This window comes from Salmo trutta, chromosome 15 (genome assembly GCF_901001165.1).
Source record: "Salmo trutta chromosome 15, fSalTru1.1, whole genome shotgun sequence".
Classification (NCBI taxonomy): domain Eukaryota; kingdom Metazoa; phylum Chordata; class Actinopteri; order Salmoniformes; family Salmonidae; genus Salmo; species Salmo trutta.
In genome coordinates this window covers 30,473,795-30,495,790 of record NC_042971.1, presented here as the reverse complement: position 1 = coordinate 30,495,790, position 21,996 = coordinate 30,473,795, and the positions used below count along the sequence as shown (strand labels likewise).

Here is a 21,996-nt window from a genome sequence, read left to right as displayed (position 1 = left end):
TGCTGTTGGCTGGACTCCCTGCTTGTGCCCCTGCAACTTATCCCGAATACTGCAGCCCGCCTGGTGTTCAACCTTCCCAAGTTCTCCCATGTCACCGTGCTTCTCCGCACACTCCACAGGCTTCCAGTCGAAGCTCGCATCCACTACAAGACCATGGTGCTTGCCTACAGAGCAGCAAGAGGAGCTGCCCCTCCCTACCTTCAGGCTATGCTCAAATCCTACACCCCAACCTGAGCACTCCATTCTGCCACCTCTGGTCTCTTGGCCCTCCCACCCCTACTGGAAGGCAGCTCCCTCTCAGCCCAGTCCAAGCTCTTCACTGTCCTGGCACACCAATGGTGGAACCAGCTTCCCCCGGAAGCTAGAACAGCAGAGTCACTGCCCATCTTCCGAAAACATCTGAAACCCTAACGTTATTACAGCCTTATATACAACATTTTCCTCATCAATCTACACACAATACCCCATAATGACAAAGCGAAAACAGGTTTTTAGAAAATTTTGCAAATGTATTAAAATAAAAAAACATATAAGTATTCAGATCCTTTGCTATGAGACTCGAAATTGAGCTCAGGTGCATCCTGTTTCCATTGATCATCTTTGAAATAGATCTGAAACGTGATTGGAGTCCACCAGTGGTAAATACAATTGATTGGACATGACTTAGAAAGGCAAACACCTGTTGATATAAGGTCCCACAGTTGACAGTGCATGTCTGAACAAAAACCAAGCCATGACGTCGAAGGAACTGTCCGTAGAGCAGGATTGTGTCGAGGCACATATCTGGGGAAGTGGCCTCCATCATTCTTAAATGAAAGAAGTTTGGAACCACCAAGACTCGTCCTACAGCTGGCCGGCCGGGCCAAACTTGGTCTGGGAGGTGACCAAAAACCCAATGGTCACTCCACAGTTCCTTTGTGGAGATGGGAGAACCTTCCAGAAGGACAACCATCTCTGCAGCACTCCACCACCCAGGCCTTTATGGTAGAGTGGCCAGACGGAAGCCAGTCCTAAAACACACATGACAGCTTGCTTGGAGTTTGCCAAAAGGCACCTAAAGTACTCTCAGACCATGAGAAACAAGATTCTCGTGTCTGATGAAACAAAGAGTGAACTATTTGGCCTGAATGCCAATTGTCACGTCTGGAGGAAACCTGGCACCATCCCTACGGCGAAGCATGGTGGGGATGTTTTTCAGCGGCAGGGACTGGGAGACTAGTCAGGATCGAGGGAAAGATGAACGGAGCAAAGTACAGAGAGATCCTTGATAAAAACCTGCTCCAGAGCGCTCTTCAACCCGATCAGACATCTCTGGAGAGACCTGAAAATAGCTGTGCAGCGATGCTCCCCATCCAACCTGACAGAGCTTGAGAGGATCTGCAAAGAAGAATGGGAGAAACTTCCCAAATACAGGTGTGCCAAGCTTGTAGCATCCTACCCAAGAAGACTCGAGGCTGTAATAGCTGCCAAAGGTGCTTCAACAAAGTACTGAGTAAAGGGTCCGAATACTTACGTACATTTATTTTTATATATATATATATATATATATTTGCAAACATTTCTAAAAACCTGTTTTTGTTTTGGGGTTGCTGCAGGACCCTCAGCACCCCTACTTCCCGTGGTTATGGGGGTGTGGATCAGAAAACCAGTCAGTATCTGGTGTGACAACCATTTGTCTCATGCAGCGCGACACATCTCCTTCCCATAGAGTTTGTCAGGCTGTTGATTGTGGCCTGTGGAATGTTCTCCCACTCCTCTTCAATGGCTGTGCGAAGTTGCTGGATATTGGCGGGAACTGGAACACGCTGTCGTACACGTCAATCCAGAGCATCCCAAACATGCTCAATGGGTGACATGTCTGATGAGTATGTAGGCCGTTGAATTGGGATATTTTTTAGCTTCCAGGAATTGTGCACAGATCCTTGCGGCATGGAGCTGTGCATTATCATGCTGAAACATGAGGTGATAGCGGCGGATGAATGGCCCAACAATGGGCCTCAGGATCTCATCACGGTATAGTTGTGCATTCAAATGACCATTGATAAAATGCAATTGTGTTCGTTGTCTGTAGCTTATGCCTGCCCATACCATAACCCCACCAACATCAGCAAACAGCTGGCCCACATAACCCGAAACATGTTGTCTGCCATCTGCCCGGTACAGTTGAAACTGGGATTAATCCGCGAAGAGCACACTTCTCCAGTGTGCTAGTGGCCATCGACGGTGAGCATTTGCCCACTGAAGTCAGTGACGCCACCGAACTGCAGTCAGTTCAAGACCCTGATGAGGACGGATGAGCTTCCCGGAGACTGTTTCTGACAGTTTGTGCAGAAATTCCTTGGTTGTGCAAACGCACAGTTTCATTAGCTGTCTGGTCTCAGACGATCTTGCTCAGACGATCCTGCTAGTGAAGAAGCCGGGTGTGGAGGTCCTGGGCTGGTGTGGTTACACTGCGTGGTCTGCGGTTGTGATAACAAGATGGAGCCGACAGACATGGCAGCTCTGCTTCTAGCTCCTAAGCAAGTTATTTCTTACATCACAGCCTTACATTTGTGTTATTACTTACAGCCTGAAATAACTTTTGGATATCAGAGCGGTGGTAACTCACCAGCATTACGACCAGAAATGTGACTTGTTTCAGGAAACTGGTGTATGTCATGCGTCACTACTTCACAGGAGCGGTATTGAACGTAAACTTTTCTTTTTTATCAGATTTAGTTTTTTGGCAGAAATGCCTTCTGGAACATGTAAACTTTCATGTGCCTAAATAACAAACTTGTATGCCATCTGTAAATCTGAGGAGGACGCATGGCACTCGACCTTCGCCTCTCCCAAATCCATACAGGAGTTGCAGCAATGGGACAAGAATGTAACTACCAATTGGATATCACGAAATTGGGGAGAAAAAGGGGGTACAAAAATTAAATAACAATAATAATAAAAATTACAAGCCTAGTTGGTTAGCTACGGAAAAAGACAGGAATCTATCCGGTAGCCATGATTGGCTGATATAATGGATGGGCTGGACATGCTGAGAGATGAGTCCAGATTGTAACATGTTTCTGTCTATAAAATGAGCTGGTCAGTATGTGTAGGGAATCCTTTCTAATGCTGCTTTTTTTGAAAGATATCAAGTAGTAGAACTCCAAAAGTGTTGTTCTCCCCTTTCTGGAGGACCGAGTTTTGAAATAAGTGTAATGCCCGGTGGAATTAGCATATGATAGCTAAGGAGATGGAGAAAATTCTGGCGTTTCACTGCAAATATGCATAGGGAGTCAAAAAGAGAACACACAGAAGGCTGTTGTTTAAAACACCTGTCTACGGATTACATCTTCAAACTAAGGGCAAACATGGAATCCGTGATGGAGAGGTAGAAGACTCCATCCATGTATATGGGTAAGATTGTCCATGGCAAGTTGACTGGGAATATGGTTGAATAGAAACAGTGTAGTTATTCCCTCCGTAAGGCAATCAAACAGGCAAAACGTTAGTACAGAGACAAAATGGAGTCGCAATTCAATGGCTCAGACACGAGACGTATGTGGCAAGGTCTACAGACAATCACGGATTACAAAGAGAAAACCAGTCACGTTGTGGACACCGACGTCTTGCTACCGGACAAGCTAAACACCCTTTTCACCCGCTCTGAGGATAACACAGTGCCACTGTGACGCGGGCCGCTCCCAATAACTGTGGGCTCTCGTTCTCCGTGGCTGACGTGAGCAAGACATTTAAGCGTGTTAACCCTCGCAAGGCCGCCAGCCCAGATGGCTGCCCTAGCCACGTCCTCAGAGCATGCACAGACCAGCTGGCTGGAGTGTTTACAGACATATTCAATCTCTCCCTATCCCAGTCTGCTATCCCCACTTGCTTCAAGATGTCCACCATTGTTCCTGTCTCCAAGAAAGCAAAGGTAACTGAACTAAATTACTATCGCCCCGTAGCACTCATTCTGTCATCATGAAGTGCTTTGAGAGGCTAGTTAAGGATCATATCACCCCCCACCTTACCTGACACCCTAGACCCACTTCAATTTGCATACCGCCCAAATAGATCCAACAGACGATGCAATCGCCATCGCACTACACACTGCCCTAACCCATCTGGACAAGAGGAATACCTATGTAAGAATGCTGTTCATTGACTATAGCTCAGCCTTCAACACCATAGTACCCTGCAAGCTCACTATAAAGCTCGGGCCCTGGGTCTTAACCCAGCCCTGTGCAACTGGGTCCTGAACTTCCTGACCGGCCGCCCCCCAGGTGGTGAAGGTAGGCCACAACAGCGCCACTACACTGATCCTTAAAACAGGGGCCCCACAAGGGTGCATGCTCAGCCCCCTCCTGTACTCCCTGTTCACCCATGATTGTGTGGCCACGCATGCCTCCAACTCAATCACCAAGATTGCAGATGACACAACAGTAGTAGGCCTGATCACCAACAATGATGAGACAGCCTACAGGGAGGAGCTGAGGGCCCTGGTGGAGTGGTGCCAGGAAAATAACCTCCCCCTCAACATCAACAAAACAAAGGAGTTGATCGTGGACTTCAGGAGACAGGAGAGCACACTCTTATCCACATCGACAAGACCGCTGTGGAGAAGGTGAAAAGCTTCAAGTTCCTCGGCATACACATCACTGACAATCAGAAATGGTCCACCCACACAGACAGTGTGGTGAAGAAGGCACAACAGTGCCTCTTCAACCTCAGGAGGCTGAAGAAATTCAGCTCTAAGACCCTCACAAACTTTTACAGATGTGCAATTGAGAGCATCCTGTCGGGCTGTATCCCCACCTGGTACGGCAGCGTAGCCTAGTGGTTAGAGCGTTGGACTAGGTTGCAAGTTCAAATCCCCGAGCTGACAAGGTACAAATCTGTTGTTCTGCCCCTGCACAAGGCAGTTAACCCACTGTCATTGAAAATAAAAATGTGTTCTTAACTGACTTGCCTAGTTAAATAAAGGTAGAAAAAATTAATAAAACAGCACCGCCCACAACTGCAGGGCTATCCAGAAGGTGGTGCGGTCTGCACAACACATCACCGGGTGCACACTGCCTGCCCTCCAGGACACCTACAGCAACCGATGTCATAGGAAGGCCTCAAGGACATCAACCACCAGAGCCACGGCCTGTTCACCCCGCTATCATCCAGAAGGCGAGGTCAGTACAGGTGCATCAAAGCTGGGACCGAGAGACTGAAAACAGCTTCTGTTCTCAAGGCCATCAGACTGTTAAATAGCCATCACTAGCCGGTTACTCAATCCTGTACCTTAGAGGCTGCTGCCCTATGTACATAGAGATTGAATCACTGGTCACTTTAATAATGTTTACCTACTGTTTTACTAATTTCATATGCATATACTGTATTCTACTGTATCTTAGTCAATGCCGCTCCGACATTGCCCGTCCTAATATTTATATATTTCTTAATTCCATTCTTTTACTTTTAGATTTGTCTGTATTGTTGTGACTTGTTAGATACTACTGCACTGTTGGAGCTAGGAACACAAGCACTTTGCTACACCCGCAATAACATCTGTTAAATATGTGTATGTGACCAATAAAATTTGATTTGATTTGAGGCCGGTTGGACATACTGCCAAATTCTCTAAAACGACGTTCGAGGCGACTTATGGTAGAGAAATGAACATTCAATTCTCTGGCAACAGCTCAAGTGGACATTCCTGCAGTCATCATGCCAAAATGCATACTCCCTCAAAACGTGAGACCTCTGTGGCATTGGGTTGTGTGACAAAACTGCTAATTTTAGAGTGGCCTTTTATTGTCCCCAGCACAAGGTGCACCTGTGTAATGACCATGCTGTTTAATCATCGTCTTAATATGCCACACTTGTCAGGTGGATGAATTATCTTGGCAAAGGAGAAATGCTCACTAACAGGGATGTAAACAAACAGGTGCACAAAATGTGAAAAATACGCTTTTTGTGCGAATGGAACATTTCTAGGATATTTTATTTCAGCTCATGAAACATGAGACCAACATTTTTGCTCAGTGAAAATTGTAGCTTTAGATCTGGTACGAGAGTGCATAGTTTCCACTATCAATGATCCAGCAAAACTCATTCCCATACTAGGCAAGATTGGGAACTTAAATGTACTTCGCTTGGAGGCATTTGAGCGAGCTCTGTGCAGCTCTACACAGAGCCTCAAGATAGTATTATGTAATCCACCAGCTGGCAGATCAGTTGTTTCATAATAGCCTCAGGAGAAGCTAGAACGTGTCCAAGGCCTGCCTAATCGCAGGGACTCTTGACTAGCCAAGGCTCCTGGGTCCTGACCCCACACTAGTGATGTGGGAAAAATTGATTCAGTTACATATGGGGATATTGTTTTTGAAGATATATCGTATCGTATAGTTTTGACAATATTATTTTTGCGCTAGTTGGCTGTACCTGCACCAAAACTCCAATATTTTTCCTTCATAGCTTATTTTTCATCTTCTTTTTAAATAGGCAGTCATTGTTTTACAGCACTTTTATTTCCATGACTGATCAAAACTTGTATTCTCATGGCTCGCTCTCTTGTGCCTCTGCAGCAGACATATGGTGGGCAATATGTTTGGGACAATGAATCGCAAAAAAATCTCAGTATCAAATCGCAATGCATATACAATCGTGAGAATCGCAATACATACTTCATTGTCACCAAAGTATCGTGATAATATCTTATCAGCCCTACCCCACACTACCACTTGACCTAATATTATCAAAGCATAAGAAAAGGATCCAATGGTGCTCGTAGGCCTATAGTTACCATGGGGATACAGAAAGACAGGGTGGATGGTGGACAGAGACGAGGCTAAGGTGTTAGTTAGCCACTAAAACTATAGGCACTGTTGGCCCTGCTGAGGAGAAAGCCAGCGAAGGTCACACTGAAACACTGCCAATACCTGGGGGGACATGTCTCCCGTTATTCAACAGTGACTCATGGCTTCTGTGGATGAGAAGCTCACTTGACTAAAGTGAAGCAGCTAATCGCTGGGCTTTGGAGCGGCTCAGCCTGTCAGCACACTGCCTATTGTGACTCAGCCCTCACACAGCAAGCTTGTTACCTCTCTTTCGCTCTCTCTCTGGGTGCTGACAATGTGAAGGCCACCGCAGAGGTGGGGTAATAATGTGAGCTCATGTTCAGCGTGTGCAGCCCAGCAATAGACCGGAGGGGTCCTCACAGGTCTGTCTGTGTGCCACACTGCTACTTGCCACACACCTGTGTTACCCTAACCATGCAATTTTCAGAGGTAGTCCAAGTCAACAGGGATTATTGCACATGTTAGTTTTGGCATGCCTGTTTGTAGTTTCTTTTTGTATACATTTATTTTTGTCACCATCTGAACACACAACGATCCGCTTGGACTGGCCGACCAAGAGCTTCTTCTCCTGATGCTGCGCTTCCCCTTTAATTTCCCATTAAATAGCCAGCATCAGCTGCGCAATGGGGGTGACGTGGTATGAGAGACGTAGTTCCAACCTTTTGTTCCGTAGCTCCTTTACTCCGTTTTGTTTTTGTTCTACTTAAAAGTGTGCATTGTAGTTGTGTAGCAAGATCAACCAGGATCGGATCGACTTATTGTTGGACTGTTGGTGGATTGGATTGACTGACTGACTAGCAACTTTTCCTAAGCGGTGTTTCATGTATTTTCGTGTAATCTACTCCGTGTTGGGTTGGTTAATGTGTTCAATTGTTGGAGAAGAGTAATGTTAGTCCTGTTAATCTTTATTTGTTGTGTGGAACGGGAGATTTGTGATCTGAATGTATAATGAGACCGGTTTTATGCCTCACATTATGAGCGAACATTGCGTGACTGAGGTCACTTGGGTTCACCTGGATCATTTTCAGGGCTGGACAGTTTTTATGTCCGAGCTACGAGACTTTCCCTGAGTAACTTATATTATTATTTTGTGACTATTGTTTGTATGATCATTTATTTTGTATAATACAAACAATTCAAAACAATCATTATTTTTCAGTTAATTCTAATGTCTCTAAGGGTTTATTACTTTTTCATGAGTCCTTTGTATTGGTCTCTAGACTATGACTGATAGATGAGACCGACTCACAAACTCAATGGAGAAATCAAAAATGTCTCTGGTAGGCACGACCTACCTGGCACCACTAAGAAACAATAACCTCAAGTCAAAACCATTACAATGTGAATCCAACATGGTCCTCAAATGATTTCTCACATAGATGCACATCTTAAATTAGGTTACAGACCAGTTAACTAGGCTTCATAACATTATCACTCAATCCTTTGTTCACAAATTAAATCAATCCTGCAGATCCAATGAACTGGATCTAAGAACAAACAAGGCAATTATAATGAGAGCCCCAAGGAAAAACCCACTTTCTGATAACCATGCAGCATGGAGAACTAAATGAGACGGGGCTTAGCTTTTCGTCATGGGGGGAGAGGGAGCACTGTAAGTTAATAGCACAGCATCTCTATTAAATATGTAGGCCTCGGTGGAAGCTGTCTCAATAATGCAGACTTACTTTCTCCATCCCGTTTTGTGGTGGCATGGCCAGTATACCAAACAAGGCCTCAGCCATGTCTGTCTGCCCCACAGCAAATGATAGAGGGTAAAGCTGTTTAGAGGCTGAGACTGGGTAAGAGAGGCCGCTGCCATCTAACACAACAGGTCAGACTGGGCAATGTGCTCTGGTGGGGGTGGGGTGGGTGTGGGGGGTTCATATTGAGAGCAAGCTGAAATCTCCCCTGGATTAATGTATTCTTCATTCATTCACTTTATTAGATGCAGCCGACTGTACTTTCAGTGGAGAGACTATCAATGAATCAACAGACGCACATTCAACATATCTTTCTACGGACTGTCTTCTGCTGCATCGCTCATTTTGTTATGTCATGTCATAAGGTCGGTTGAAATTTGTGTTTTGTTAAATGTTTTTCTACACAAACGACACAATACATATACAATACATATTGTTGAAGCAGTCATGCACTGTAGTTAATTGGGCACGTAAGCACATCTAAAATGGAAGCGCTAATAACCCGTATAGACAGATTTATTGACTTATAATGCATGACTGCTTATGTCGCCTTCAAAACAACTGGGAACTCGTAATTGGGAACTCGGCAATCTCCCACTTCCGACTTCAGTGCGTTCAAAACAACTGGGAAATCGTAAAAAATGAGCTCTAACTGGGGAAAAAAAAGATTTTAACGGTCATCCAACTGGGAATTCCAACTTGGGAACTCTGGCCTCTTTCTAGAGCTCTGACTTTCCCACCTGAAAATCACTGACGTCATGATTTGACCTCGTATTTTTCGAGTTCCCAGTTATTTTGAACGCGGCATTAAGACATGGGTGATATTCAATGTTAGTATTTCTTAAAGAAACTTGCTTACTTGATCTCGCCTCAGGTATGGCTTGTTTTTATGCATTTCTGTTAAGAGCAATAAGTTGCCTTTTCCTCATGATTGAATTCGTACATGGACTGGCATATTACCTGCTGGAGGCAGACTCCCTCTTTTTGCATTCTATTCAATGGCAATCATTTGCATTCTGCCAGGATAGACAGAGCACTAGGTGGGCAAGTAGGGATTCCAGTCTGTCAGTCGGAGCAACTGCTTTGCATTTGCTTCTTCTGCTGCAAACATATGACTCAACATTTGACTATGGGCTGCTCATAAACAAAGCGGCTGGATATACTGGCCGAGAGCAGACAGGAAAAACATCTGCACATGTATCTATAATATTGTTTCAGGGAGAGAGACAAGAGGAGAAAGAGGACATACAGTAGAACAGTTCAGGACGTTTTGAAGGTCATTTTACTGCCACAATTGGGGCACCTAAAGAGCTGACATTTTACAAAATAAATAACCTGGACTCAACACTTAAATTACTATTTGAAAGATTGCTCGGATTTTAGCACAATAAATAAGGAAAATACCTACTGTGATAGAACTACTGTTTAAAAAGTGATGGCATCATTACATTCCCCTCTACAGGAGCAGCTTTGGACAAACAGCATGTGTCTGATTAATGGGACCATAGAAAAAAATCCCATTCATAAATCTACCATCATTGCCCCCAGAATAACATTGTTTATCCCTGCCCCCTGAATCCACCATTCAGGTTAGCTTTACTGTCACACCAGTAGAGCTGAGGTAAGTGCCCATTAGTGACGCTGGGAAATTGTTTACCTTGGGTAAGAGATTAATAATAGTTAAGAAACCACATGCTGGCTGTCCAACCAGCCCTTTGCTTTTAGGCCTCTCCGGGGACACGAGACACTCAGGCATCTATGAGGAAACCACTAGTAAGTCTGATGGAGGTTGAAGGGGAGAACTAGAAGCTCCAAGCCAGACACTGGCAGAGAGGCGCTAAAAAAAGAATGTTTTCAAAACCCCTGAGAGGCTAGGGAAAGTAGGCATGGCCGTGAAGGTACAGCTCCCAGGAAGCGTTTGCTGCTTATGAATGTAGGGCAACCATCTCCCGCCTCCACACAGTCCTCTTTCCACTGCCTGAGGAGCGGTGGTAGAGAACAGCCGGCGAGGAAGAGAACTCGCAGACAAGAGCAGGTCATGTGCATCGCTCAAGTTTGGTCCACTTTGTATGCCCTTGACTGGACCATTTTACAGAGAGAGGCTTGTGCTTCACATCCCCAGCCCTACATACTGAGACACAGCAACCTTTGATAGAAACACAATGTCAAGTGTTTGGAAACTGTTGCGTACAACTCATCTATGTATAGCTGTCATCTATGTACATTTGGTGTTAAATGTGCCCACAATGATCAAATAAGCCTTAAGGCAGCGGCACAGTGTTGAATTCTTCAATCAAGTCAGTGCAAAAGCAAGGCTTGGCTGTGAATCACTGTGACTCAGCGGTTGTGATTTCCCACTGGGCAAAAACTGGTTCAATCAATGTTGTTTCCAAATCATTTCAACCCCAACAATCTATGTGATAACAATGAATCAACGTGGAAAACTTATTGGATTTGCAATACGTCATCAACGGGCTCCCAAGTGGCACAACAGTCTAAGGCACTGCATCTCAGTGCTAGAGGCGCCACTACAGACCCTGGTTTGATTCCAGGCTGTATCACAACCGGCCGTGAATGGGAGTCCCATAGGGTGGTGCACAATTGGCCCAGCGTCATCCGGGTTAAGGTTTGGCCGGGGTAGGCTGTCATTGTAAATAAGAACTTGTTCTTAACTGACTTGCCTAGTTAAATAAAGGTTAAAAAAAAATGTAAGGGCATTTAGTCTTCTTTCGTCAAACTTTTAACGTAGTGCAACCTGTTTAGAAAGGAAGAAATACAAATTATTTTATCAGGACAGATTGGTAATGTCAAATGTTGGGTTTAACGGAGATTAAATGTGCTTACTGCCTTTGGCATTCCTCTTCATAAGACTGACATTTGGAATAGCCAGGATAAACAGAGATTTGGTGTTCCCAAGCACTAGAAATATCTTACCAGACTGCTACTGAGACCAAACTGGACCTAAATGTAATCTTCAAGCAAATATAATAACCCAGACTGCCAAGGCATTATTAACTCATAACTAACTCAACAACAGTGAGCCCAAGTAAAGATATCCATCAACACAGCCAGAGAAGAGTCAAATGTTTTAGTGACACATGGTCCTTAGACTCAGTATACCCATGTATGAACATGAATGCTATTCCCTGAAGGGCAGAAGCTCCTTGGGGTTTTCCAGAGCTATGAGGTCATGGTAAACCAGAGCTGGAGGCCACTGGTGGAGGGCCCTGTCCCTGCTGCCAGGTGAAGGCACTGTGCTGTGCTGTGCTTCTGCCCTGGATCCGCTGAGGGGTTAAGTGGCCAGTGAGGACAGACTTTGCCATCTCTGTCTGGTTACTGGCCCTTTAAATAATAGTAATTGTGTCAGACATAGCAGCCAGGCCTAAATAGCACTAAGATAGGAGAGCTCTAAGGGGAGGCAGGTGCCGATGGGACCTGTGCGGCTTCAATTTGCAGTGGCGTGTTCTAGAACTTCTCTGTGCCAACTTCTTCACAGCAGACCAAGTAGTACCGGGTGTGCTGAAATGTCCTGGCCACAGCTTCCAATGGGATGTTTGAATAGGGTGAAAATGTGAGTTGATCGCTGTGTGCACAACGAGGCCTCAGAAGTTTCATGTCATTGCTTTGGACATTGAACTGCAAGCAGCCATGGTGGAAGAGCAACAACTTCTACATTGCTCACCATGCTTGAATTTTTCATCATCCCATTGTTTTACCTTCAGGTCTTGTGTTTCCTGCAGAACTGATGTTAATGTCAACACATTGGGTGTGAATTTTCATCAAGAATGTACAATTATGCTACTGTGGGAGACCATTTCAAAATGATCTTACCTTTGACAGCAACATTATGATATAAATTGGTCCCTTAAAGGGGAAATCAGCAGTTGCTTCATCCATTGTTTGGACTTATTAATTATATATACCCATTGATTCTTGAAGAATATAATTTATAAATGTGTCACGTTGGCATGAAGGATCGGGAGACAGACGCAGGAATGCGTAATAGTTTTTTTTTAAGCCCAAATTACGGCGTGCCGTGTAAGGGCACGGGGACGAAGACCAAACAAACACGTAACAAAACACAGGGTTGAAACCCAAACAAAAGAGCGAGGAGTACCTTGAATAAATAACACACGCACACAATGACTAACACACGGGATGAGACCCGTAATCATCTGTGCAATCCACAAGGGCACGAAAAGCCAAAACACACAGCACAGGTACTCACACGCACCAACGGACATTGTAACAATAATCGACAAGACCATGGAAACCAGAGGGCACATATATACAAGTACTAATCAGTGGGGATAGGGGACAGGTGTGCGTGATGAAAGTTCCGGAGGGATGTGACAAAATGCCTCAAGAGTTTAGTGCAACTGTCCTACCCCATCAGAACCCAAAATATAAACTTGTTTTACTCTAATGTTTGTAAACAAGGTAAATATAAATAAACACTATATGGCCTCAAAACATGGTTACAACTATAATGTTTATATCATGGATGGTCAGTCCTTGCATCCATAGCTCTGTCTATGAATTTTAGAGTGGTTACATTTCTCCAGTCTCATCCCTCAGCTTTTTACCGAAACAGGACAGGGAGAATGTTTTGTTATTGTTTCTATTGCTGATTTCCACTTTAAACTTTCACAAATGTGATGAGGGTACATCCATTGTTTTAGATTCTGAAACTAGTTCAATGCAAAAAGAGGTCAGATCATCCTGAAACAGTACATTTGGGACACAAGTGAATGTTCTGATTAGTCTGCTATTAAATGCCAAAATATTCTAACGATAATCATCTGCAGTAAATTAATTGTTCTTGACATGCACTGCTTATTGAGAGGCATTTACTTTATGTCTATGAAGATCATGTTTAGTAAAAGTAAGGCAAGCCGCCTCTAGGCTTCACAAAGGATAGGCCACTGGTTCTGCCCTAATATCTGGTTTCTGCTTTTAAATCAGATTTGATATTTCAAATGTATGCTGCACTACGGGCCTGGGAGTGACCTTCCACATTCTAATTGAAATGCAAAATCTTGAGCGTCGGGACCATGTTTGACCTGCGGAAGATGTATAGATGGAAACTGGCGTCAAATACACTCAGAGTAATTCCTGTGTGGCGGGCAGGAGGCGACCAAATCAATCATATTTTCATCCAATTAGCTAGCCGGTCATCGCAGAGGAGGTGCCAGACCTCTTTTGCACAAATGAAAAGCTCGGGGGGAGACAACCTTGGAGGACCCTGAGGGGTGTCCGTTTGTCTGTAGAGTTGCCAGTTATTATAAAACAGAGTGCATTGCACAACACTTTGAAGCAGAGTGCTTTTTGTGGTCTGCGGCTCTTACGTAAGGCCCATCCAGGTGCTAGGTCTTTTTAGGTTGTTTAAATAGACAAACCTTGTTTATGCCAACCTTGATGCCGATTACATCATCTCTTTTCTCATCTGCAAACACCAGTGCCTTTAATAGACCTACTGACAGATACAGTCATCACCCAAACTCACCTTTCTCCGTGGAAAATGGTTTACTTACCTATGGATTCAGAGCCCTTAACAACTCTCTATTTAAGCTGCTGTATGTCTATGACAGTTCCCAGTTCTGCTCTGAATGATAGCAGGTTCCTGGGTATGTTCAACCACCATAACAGTCTGTAATGATCTTTTCCTGTTTATTAAACGAATTTAAGTGCTGGGTGATGATTACTATGGCAATTACTGTAAGTGAGGGCTAATTTCCAAACAATTGTCCTTCTAGGGTCATGTTTGAAGCATGCAGCGAACCTGCCGCTCAATTTAACAGCATGTGCATGTCTTTAACGCTCCCCTGCTTCATCAGTAAGCTCAAGAAGCCAAAATATACTTAGAAGTGAAAAAAAGAAGCCAACAAAAAGTCTGACACAGAGTAAATTAAAGACAAGGCAACAAATATAGGGGTATATGCTTCATCAGAATGATCACCAGAAATCAGTTGTGCCACTAGAAGTTCTGGGAAGAGGCCCTCAAGACTAAAGCAAAGTTCAGAGACATCACTAGTGTTGTGAGAGGCCCAGAGTCAGAGAGCCCCAGGGATCTGAAAAATAGAAGACAGCTCCCTTTGGGCAGATGGACACTGTTTTCTAGGAGCTACGACACAGCGACAAAAACCTCTGACCCCAGACTTGTTCCTCGGCGGAACAAGATCATTCATGGCAGTACATATAAGCAGAGGACGCTTTCATTGATTTGGAAGTAACGACTTGTGAATCCTTGCGGATCCCTTTTCTCTGTCTCTCTGTTGCCCTTGATTAGCCTAGCCGGGCATTGTAAATTGAGTAGCATCGATTGCAAGTGTGAAAGGCAGTTAATTGTGCCTTTGGCTACAATAAAAACAGGCATTGAGGAGACGTGCTCAATCCTACCGCCTGTGTCCTGGGCAAGTCATGGCAAGGATTCAGCCTGAACTGCTGGGCCTTTTTTAAAGAAGGATATAAAAAAACTCATGCTGTGGGTCAAGGTATGACATAGCTTAGCATGACCATTAGTGCTTCGTTGCTTTGATGTATCAATCCCATTAAGCAATGCATCCCGTTAAGCAATGCACCTTAATTGGAAAAGAGTGTAGTGGAGATGAACCCTGGTTGTAAATCTTGGGTACTAATGACCTCCCTCTGCTGAGGTAATGTGTCTTGATCTCACCATTTTAATGATTTGTTGAGATCAAATGTTTTGGTCGTCCTTATCCATCAATTCTCCCTGGGCTCAAGTGTCAACAATGCATCTGGACTTCTATAGCAGCCCAGTCTGTAAGTTATAAGTAAAACTTGAGGGTCATTTAGGGGTCTAAATCAATTCAATGACTCGATTAGCAAAAATCCCAAATTACAGCCAAATAAGTCTATTGGGAGTTGCAGATGGTGTAGTAAATATGCTACCGCATTGACAGTAAATCTAGCTAGCAGAACACTGGTACATTTACGTAACACCACCTTCACTGCTAGACACACCCAAATAGCAATGTCAGACTCACACAAGGAAAGGTTGTCTTTGTCTTTTATTCTGTATCTCATCTATAGATTTATGACAAACGAGGGAGGCTGAGAGATGCCCTCTTTCTCTCTGAATCAGAGGCCTGCTCTGTGTCTACTTTAAAACCTCTATCTGATTATTGTGTGTGTGTGTGTGTGTGTTTGTGTGTCTCTCTCTCTCTCTCTCTCTCTCTCTCTCTCTCTCTCTCTCTCTCTCTCTCTCTCTCTCTCTCTCTCTCTGTGTGTCTTGGAAGCAGCAGCTGTCAATGTTGCTGAAGAACAATCATGCTCTTAATTCAATGCCCAAAAGCTCTTAGCTGAATTTTGTCTTGACACAAAAGACGAACAGGAAAATGTCATAAAGGCTCTCTTGTGCATAAATCAATTTGTTTTCATGTAAACCAACACTCTTTGGTGTGAGAGCTGAAAAATGTATGGCACTGATCATTTGGAACAGCGCATATCTCATCAGTCTTTTGTGTGTCTGTGTCAAAATGAGATGGACAAATTGTAGGTCGGGTTACATTTTGCATCATTAACCCTGAACAAGTGCAAGATTGCACTAACATTGTAATTACATTGTAGTTATTAAGATGTGAATGGACAGCAATGCTTGATCCGGTAAAACTCTGCGACACTGTCGTAGTCCATTAGGACTGAGGCACTTTCGGGTGAGGGCACAGATGACCCCCTCTCTTCCTGTTGTGTTATGAATGAGGAGTTGTGGGGAGATGAGTGTGTCCCCTGCTCCTCTGATGTCCAATCCGGTCGCACAGCAGTGCTCATTAACACAGCCGTCAGCTGCAGCGCTTCCGACACCACACACTGTTCCTCCAGCAGTGTGCGGAAGCAGACTGTGTGTGTGTGTGTGTGTGTGTGTGTGTGTGTGTGTGTGTGTGTGTGTGTGTGTGTGTGTGTGTGTGTGTGTGTGTGTGTGTGTGTGTGTGTGTGTGTGTGTGTGTTTGTGTGTCTGTGTGTGCGCATTTGTGTGTCTTGGTGGAATCCGGATGTGCGCGTGTTTGTTTACAGCTGTGGGAGACGTGCCAGTTTAATGAGGTTTAGAACTCCCCTCTCTCAATTATCAGCGCTCCCAGTAGAGGTACCGGGGGCAGTGGGAAACGAGGGGATGGAGGGAATGGGGTAGGAAGGAGTGAAGGAGGAAGGAGGCTTAGTCATGGTTCTCCTCCATCCCTCCCTCCCTCTATTGTTACCCACCCTCAAGATGGCCTCTACAGCCGTTCCCAACAGAACTAGCTCTCAAAACACTCAAAGAGTGAAGTCAGGCAGTAAGCAATGTCTATCTTTAGCCATCACAGCATATGTGCTGAATTATGCATTGCATACTGTATATTGCATAGGCTCCTCCTGTGGTTATTTTTCATCATAATGACGTGGTGGAATTGTGAGCGAGGACCAATGAGCCTGCTGACACGTATGCCTGCATCCATTATGCTCCTCTCTCTCTCACTCCCTAGTTAACAGCCATCATTAAGGAGTGTGAGGAAAGCTTGACACTTTGAAGCTGGACAAACAGAGCAGCTTTTCTACCTGCCTTGTCAGATGATGAAGAGATGAGGAGAAATGGAGGCCACGAATGCGTGCCTCAGGTGAAGGCTTCACACACGAGGCAACTGGGATTGCAACGCCGAGCTGCTTTCAGTATTACAATTGTTATCAGATTATTAATCAGCTGCTCTGAACACACACACGTACACACACATACACACAAAATACTATTTAAAATATCTCAATTACTTTCACGTACATTCAAAGTAATTATTCAGATATATTTTAATTGAAAAGACATGTAGTTGGATATTTTAATGTATTTGGAAATACACTTGGAAAGTATATGACAATACTCAAATACACTGACTCAAATACACTTCCATGCATTTGACCAGGTATTTAAAAATAGTATTTGAAATAAATATTTGAATACTACTCTCAAATACAATTTGGTAGACTGTTTGGATTTTACAAACCATTCAAATAAAAGTACTTGTTTTGGGGTGTATTTGTAAATACTCAATACACAGAAAAAAGTATTTTAAATACCAGATACTCAAATACACATGTATTTGAGCCCATGTCCGACACACACACCACACACACTTTCAAGGAAATGTACTGCTGTAGGGGGAGAGAGGTGGCCACTCGCTAGCGATAACTGAGTGAGGTCTGTGTTCTATTCACATTGCATATGACAGTACTGCTTCCAGCACATTCTGGCAATTACAGAGTATGGTACAAATGTGTTAGAACTACAAAATTCAAATGAAGACCGGGCCAATGGTCCATCTGTGTTTTTAGATGGTTGGATAATGATCATTTGTCATATTTGATGGATGTACGAGTACATTATCTTTGTGTATAGTCCCTCAGATATCCAAACAGACAATAATCACAGGATTCCTAGTCGCAAAGTCAAAGCATTCCTGTCACTTAAATCGTGACTCTTTCTTTTTTTCATACCCTACTATTTTGGGTTCAATTCAAAAGTGAGTTGTCATTAAATGTGACAGCCCCGTCCCTGTTTCGTGATTCCCTTATCCTCCAGAAGTATCATTACACGTCAGCCATGACAATTTGAGAGGAGGGCTGCGTCTCACCCACACACTGAGCCAGCTGACACTGGGCGGGGCGTACCATGTCACAAAACCCCCCCACCCCCACACACAAATGTGTGCCTCTGATACCTCAGGCAGGGATGGGAATGTGACAAAACATTATTCACACTGTCGTCATTGCACACATACACACAAGTCCAGATCTGCACAATCTGTGTTCATCTCCACCTTTTCAAATACACACATACCCACACTGTGAGCCTCTCCTACCCATCAATACAGCACCGCTGCAACACACACACACACACACACACACACACACACACACACACACACACACACACACACAGGGACCTCCACACAGGAAGAGCAGTAAAGAAGACCTCCACCTCTCTCCCAGGTATATTATTAGATCTTCAACCCAGAGACAAAATAATCACACGTTCAGCTGAAACACAACGGAAGGACCTGATCCTCGCAGCACAGAGTGGGAGAATGGCTCTCACGTTGTGCCGGATTACAACATTGCTCTCCTTCAAAAATACTATCATTAGCGCTGCAGGAATGATCCCATGGAAAACAAATAATCAATCAAACTATGATCGCTTTAGAGAGGGAACCAGGAACCACTGCAAATATCCACGAATGGAAATTGTTATTGCGTAGCAAATGCATAATATGTGGGTGTTTCCTTCTTCTTAGATAGGCCTATCCATGGGGTCAATCACATTCGATAACTGTCAATACATCAACACTACTGTAGGTATGGATCTGTTCTGGTAGTATGGGTCCTGGCAGCATCCAGAGGTGAGCGCAGAGTCACAAACAATAAGCTCTTTGTGCAGAGCAGATCTAGCAGACTGATACTGCTACTACCCTCTTTCCAAAGACTGGGAATTGGTGACATCGACACAAGTTTAAGTCTTTGAAATGGAGCAGGGGTGAACATCAAAATACGTTTGTTGTATGATAAGCCCTGTAGGCTATGTGGGACATGACGAAACACAACATAACACATTAGGTTCAGTATTTATTTACAAGCTCTCAGTAGAGTAAACACATACAGTGCATTCGGAAAGTATTCAGACCCCTTGACTTTTTCCACATTTTGTTACGTTACAGCCTTATTCTTAAATGGATTAAATTGTTTTCATCAATTTACACACAATAGCTCATAATGACAAAGCCAAACCAGGTTTTTTAAATGTTTGCAAATTTATAAAAAATAAAAAACAGAAATATCACATTTACACAAGTATTCAGACCCTTTACTCAGTACATTGTTGAAGCACCTTTGGCAGTGATTACAGCCTTGAGTCTTCTTAGGTATGACGCTACAAGCACACCTGTATTTGGGGAGTTTCTCCCATTCTTCTCTGCAGATCCACTCAGGCTCTGTCAGGTTGGATTGGGAGCCTCGATGCACAGCTATTTTCAGGTCTCTCCTGAGATGTTCGATCGGGATCAAGTCCGGGCTCTGGCTGAGCCACTAAAGGACATTCAGAGACTTGTCCCGAAGCCACTCCTGCATTGTCTTGGCTGTGTGCTTAGGGTCGTTGTTCTGTTGGAAGGTGAACCGTTGCCCCAGTCTGAGGTCCTAAGTGCTCTGGAGCAGGTTTTCATCAAGGATCTCTCTGTACTTTGCTCTGTTCATCTTTCCCTCGATCCTGACTAGTCTTCCAGTCCCTGCCGCTGAAAAACATCCTTACAGCATGATGTGGCCACCACCATGCTTCCCCGTAGGGATGGTGCCAGGTTTCCTCCAGACGTGACACTTGGCATGTAGGCCAAAGTGTTCAATCTTGGTTTCATCAGACCAGAGAATCTCCAAACGGTCTGTCATGTGCCTTTACTGAGGAGCGGCTTCCATCGGGCCACTCTACCATAAAGGCCTGATTGGTGGAGTGCTGAAGAGATGGTTGTCCTTCTGGAAGGTTCTCCCATCTTCACAGAGGAACTCTGGAGCTCTGTCAGAGTGATCATCGGGTTCTTGGTCTCCTCCCTGACCAAGACCCTTCTCCCCCGATTGCTCAGTTTGGCCGGGCGGCCAGCTCTAGGAAGAGTGCCTCGACACAATCCTGTCTCGGAGCTCTACGGACAATTCCTTCAACCTCATGGCTTGGTTTTTGCTCTGACATACACTGTCAACTGTGGGACCTTATATAGACAGGTGTGCCTTTCCAAATCATGTCCAATCAATTGAATCTACCACAGATGGACTCCAATCAAGTTGAAGACACATCTCAAGGATGATCAATGGAAACAGGATGCAACGGAGCTCAATTTCGAGTCTCATGGCAAAGGGTCTGAACACTTATGTAAATAAGGTATTTCTGTTTTTTATTTTTAATACATTTGCAAACAATTCTAAAAATCTGTTTTCACTTTGTCCTTATAGGGTATTGTGTGTAGACTGATGAGGATGATTAAAAAAAATATATAATTTAGAATAAGGCTGTAACATAACAAAATGTGGAAAAAGGGAAGGGGTCTGAATATTTTCCGAATGCACTGTTGCAAACATAGTAAATTGTAAGCTCACATTTTCAAGGTCAAGAATGAATTATTTCAAAGCACTTGGGTGCCTGGGTGACTTAATAAATGGCTCTATTTTAGACTGGCTGTGTTTGCTTCTTGTTGGGTTGTTTATTGGTGGTGGCGATCTCACAATTACACGTGACGTATGAAATTACAATCATCCTCGACACGCTTCAGAAATTCACCATTGTCTTCTAGGTCTCTTCAGTGGTTACATGTGCTATTTATGGATGTGAGTGTGACGTAATATATCTGAAAATGCTCAACCCTTCCCAAACACATTTTGCTTTGAATTTAATTTACTAGGGAGCCTGCGCCGACGAACGCAAGTGCGCTTCATTTCAGTTGTACTCCGGTTCCTCTCTGTTTCCATTCGTTCATGATCCTCCATCCCATTTATCCGATGTCCGTTAATGTGAATTCCCCCTCTCTTTTGCTTCGCACGACGTCATTTCATTCGTAGGAAGAAACGATTGCATTCCTCATAGTTACCATGGCAGGCTATTCTCATAAGAGGTGCTTTCCAATTCATACAGCTTTGTCGATGTAGGCTATTTTACATGACAACAATACGGGCACACTTTGTTCAGTATGTCCTGATTTTCCTCTTTGTTCCCCATTTCAGTGTATTTGCAACCATCCTGAAATGTATTTGAAGTTTGTCTTCCCTTTGTTACAGAATTGTTTGCAACATACCCAATGACGTCGGCGGCAACACGATAGATGAGGATGTCAAGACATTGAGTGTGGCTTCAGGATACCCGGCAAAACTGGCGGGGGAGCAATTCTGTAGCAACTCATTCCGAATTGCTCACTGCACCTAGAAGTCTACTTATTTTTTATATAATGCTATAACTTATATTAACTGTGTTTGCGCAAAAACAGTCATGCCAATTCGTGTAAAATATATTTAGCCGGCAAAATTATCTTTCACTTTTGACGACTTCAAATTCCTATTCTATTCTATTCCTATTCTCGTCTGAAATTGTCTTGCAAAGACAAACATAAACCATTAGTTTAAGCTGCATACAAAACAATGTATAACATCAAATCGGTAGCGTACTTACTATTTGCACAGGTGCTGAAGACACATATCGAGGCATTCCCCTTCAACTTCGTCCTCCGAGGTGAGGTCAGACAAAGGGCGCATTGGGACAGGGTCGTTCTCCTGGAGTGGTGGTCTCATCTCTCGGAGGAAGAGCTCCAAGAACCTTCGGAAGGTTTTCTCCTCAGTTGCAGAGCCGGCCATCACTTCTCATTCCTGGACAGACAAGAGACCGCACTTGCCGGGCAAGAAGACTACTTCAAATCGCTTGCTGGACAGCTCCCCACTCGCGCCGGTTGGGAACGCGCGCG

General features: G+C 44.1%; 1 protein-coding gene across 1 annotated transcript in view; it reads right to left on the bottom strand.

Annotated features, from left to right (window-relative positions):
* The window catches only part of LOC115148792 (protein phosphatase 1E), a 65,901-nt gene extending 43,905 nt beyond the window's left edge, over positions 1-21,996 (bottom strand). Inside the window, exon 1 of the mRNA XM_029691021.1 lies at positions 21,708-21,996. Coding sequence (XP_029546881.1) covers positions 21,708-21,889 — 182 coding nt within the window. The 5' untranslated portion in view covers positions 21,890-21,996. The remainder of the gene's footprint in view (positions 1-21,707) is intronic.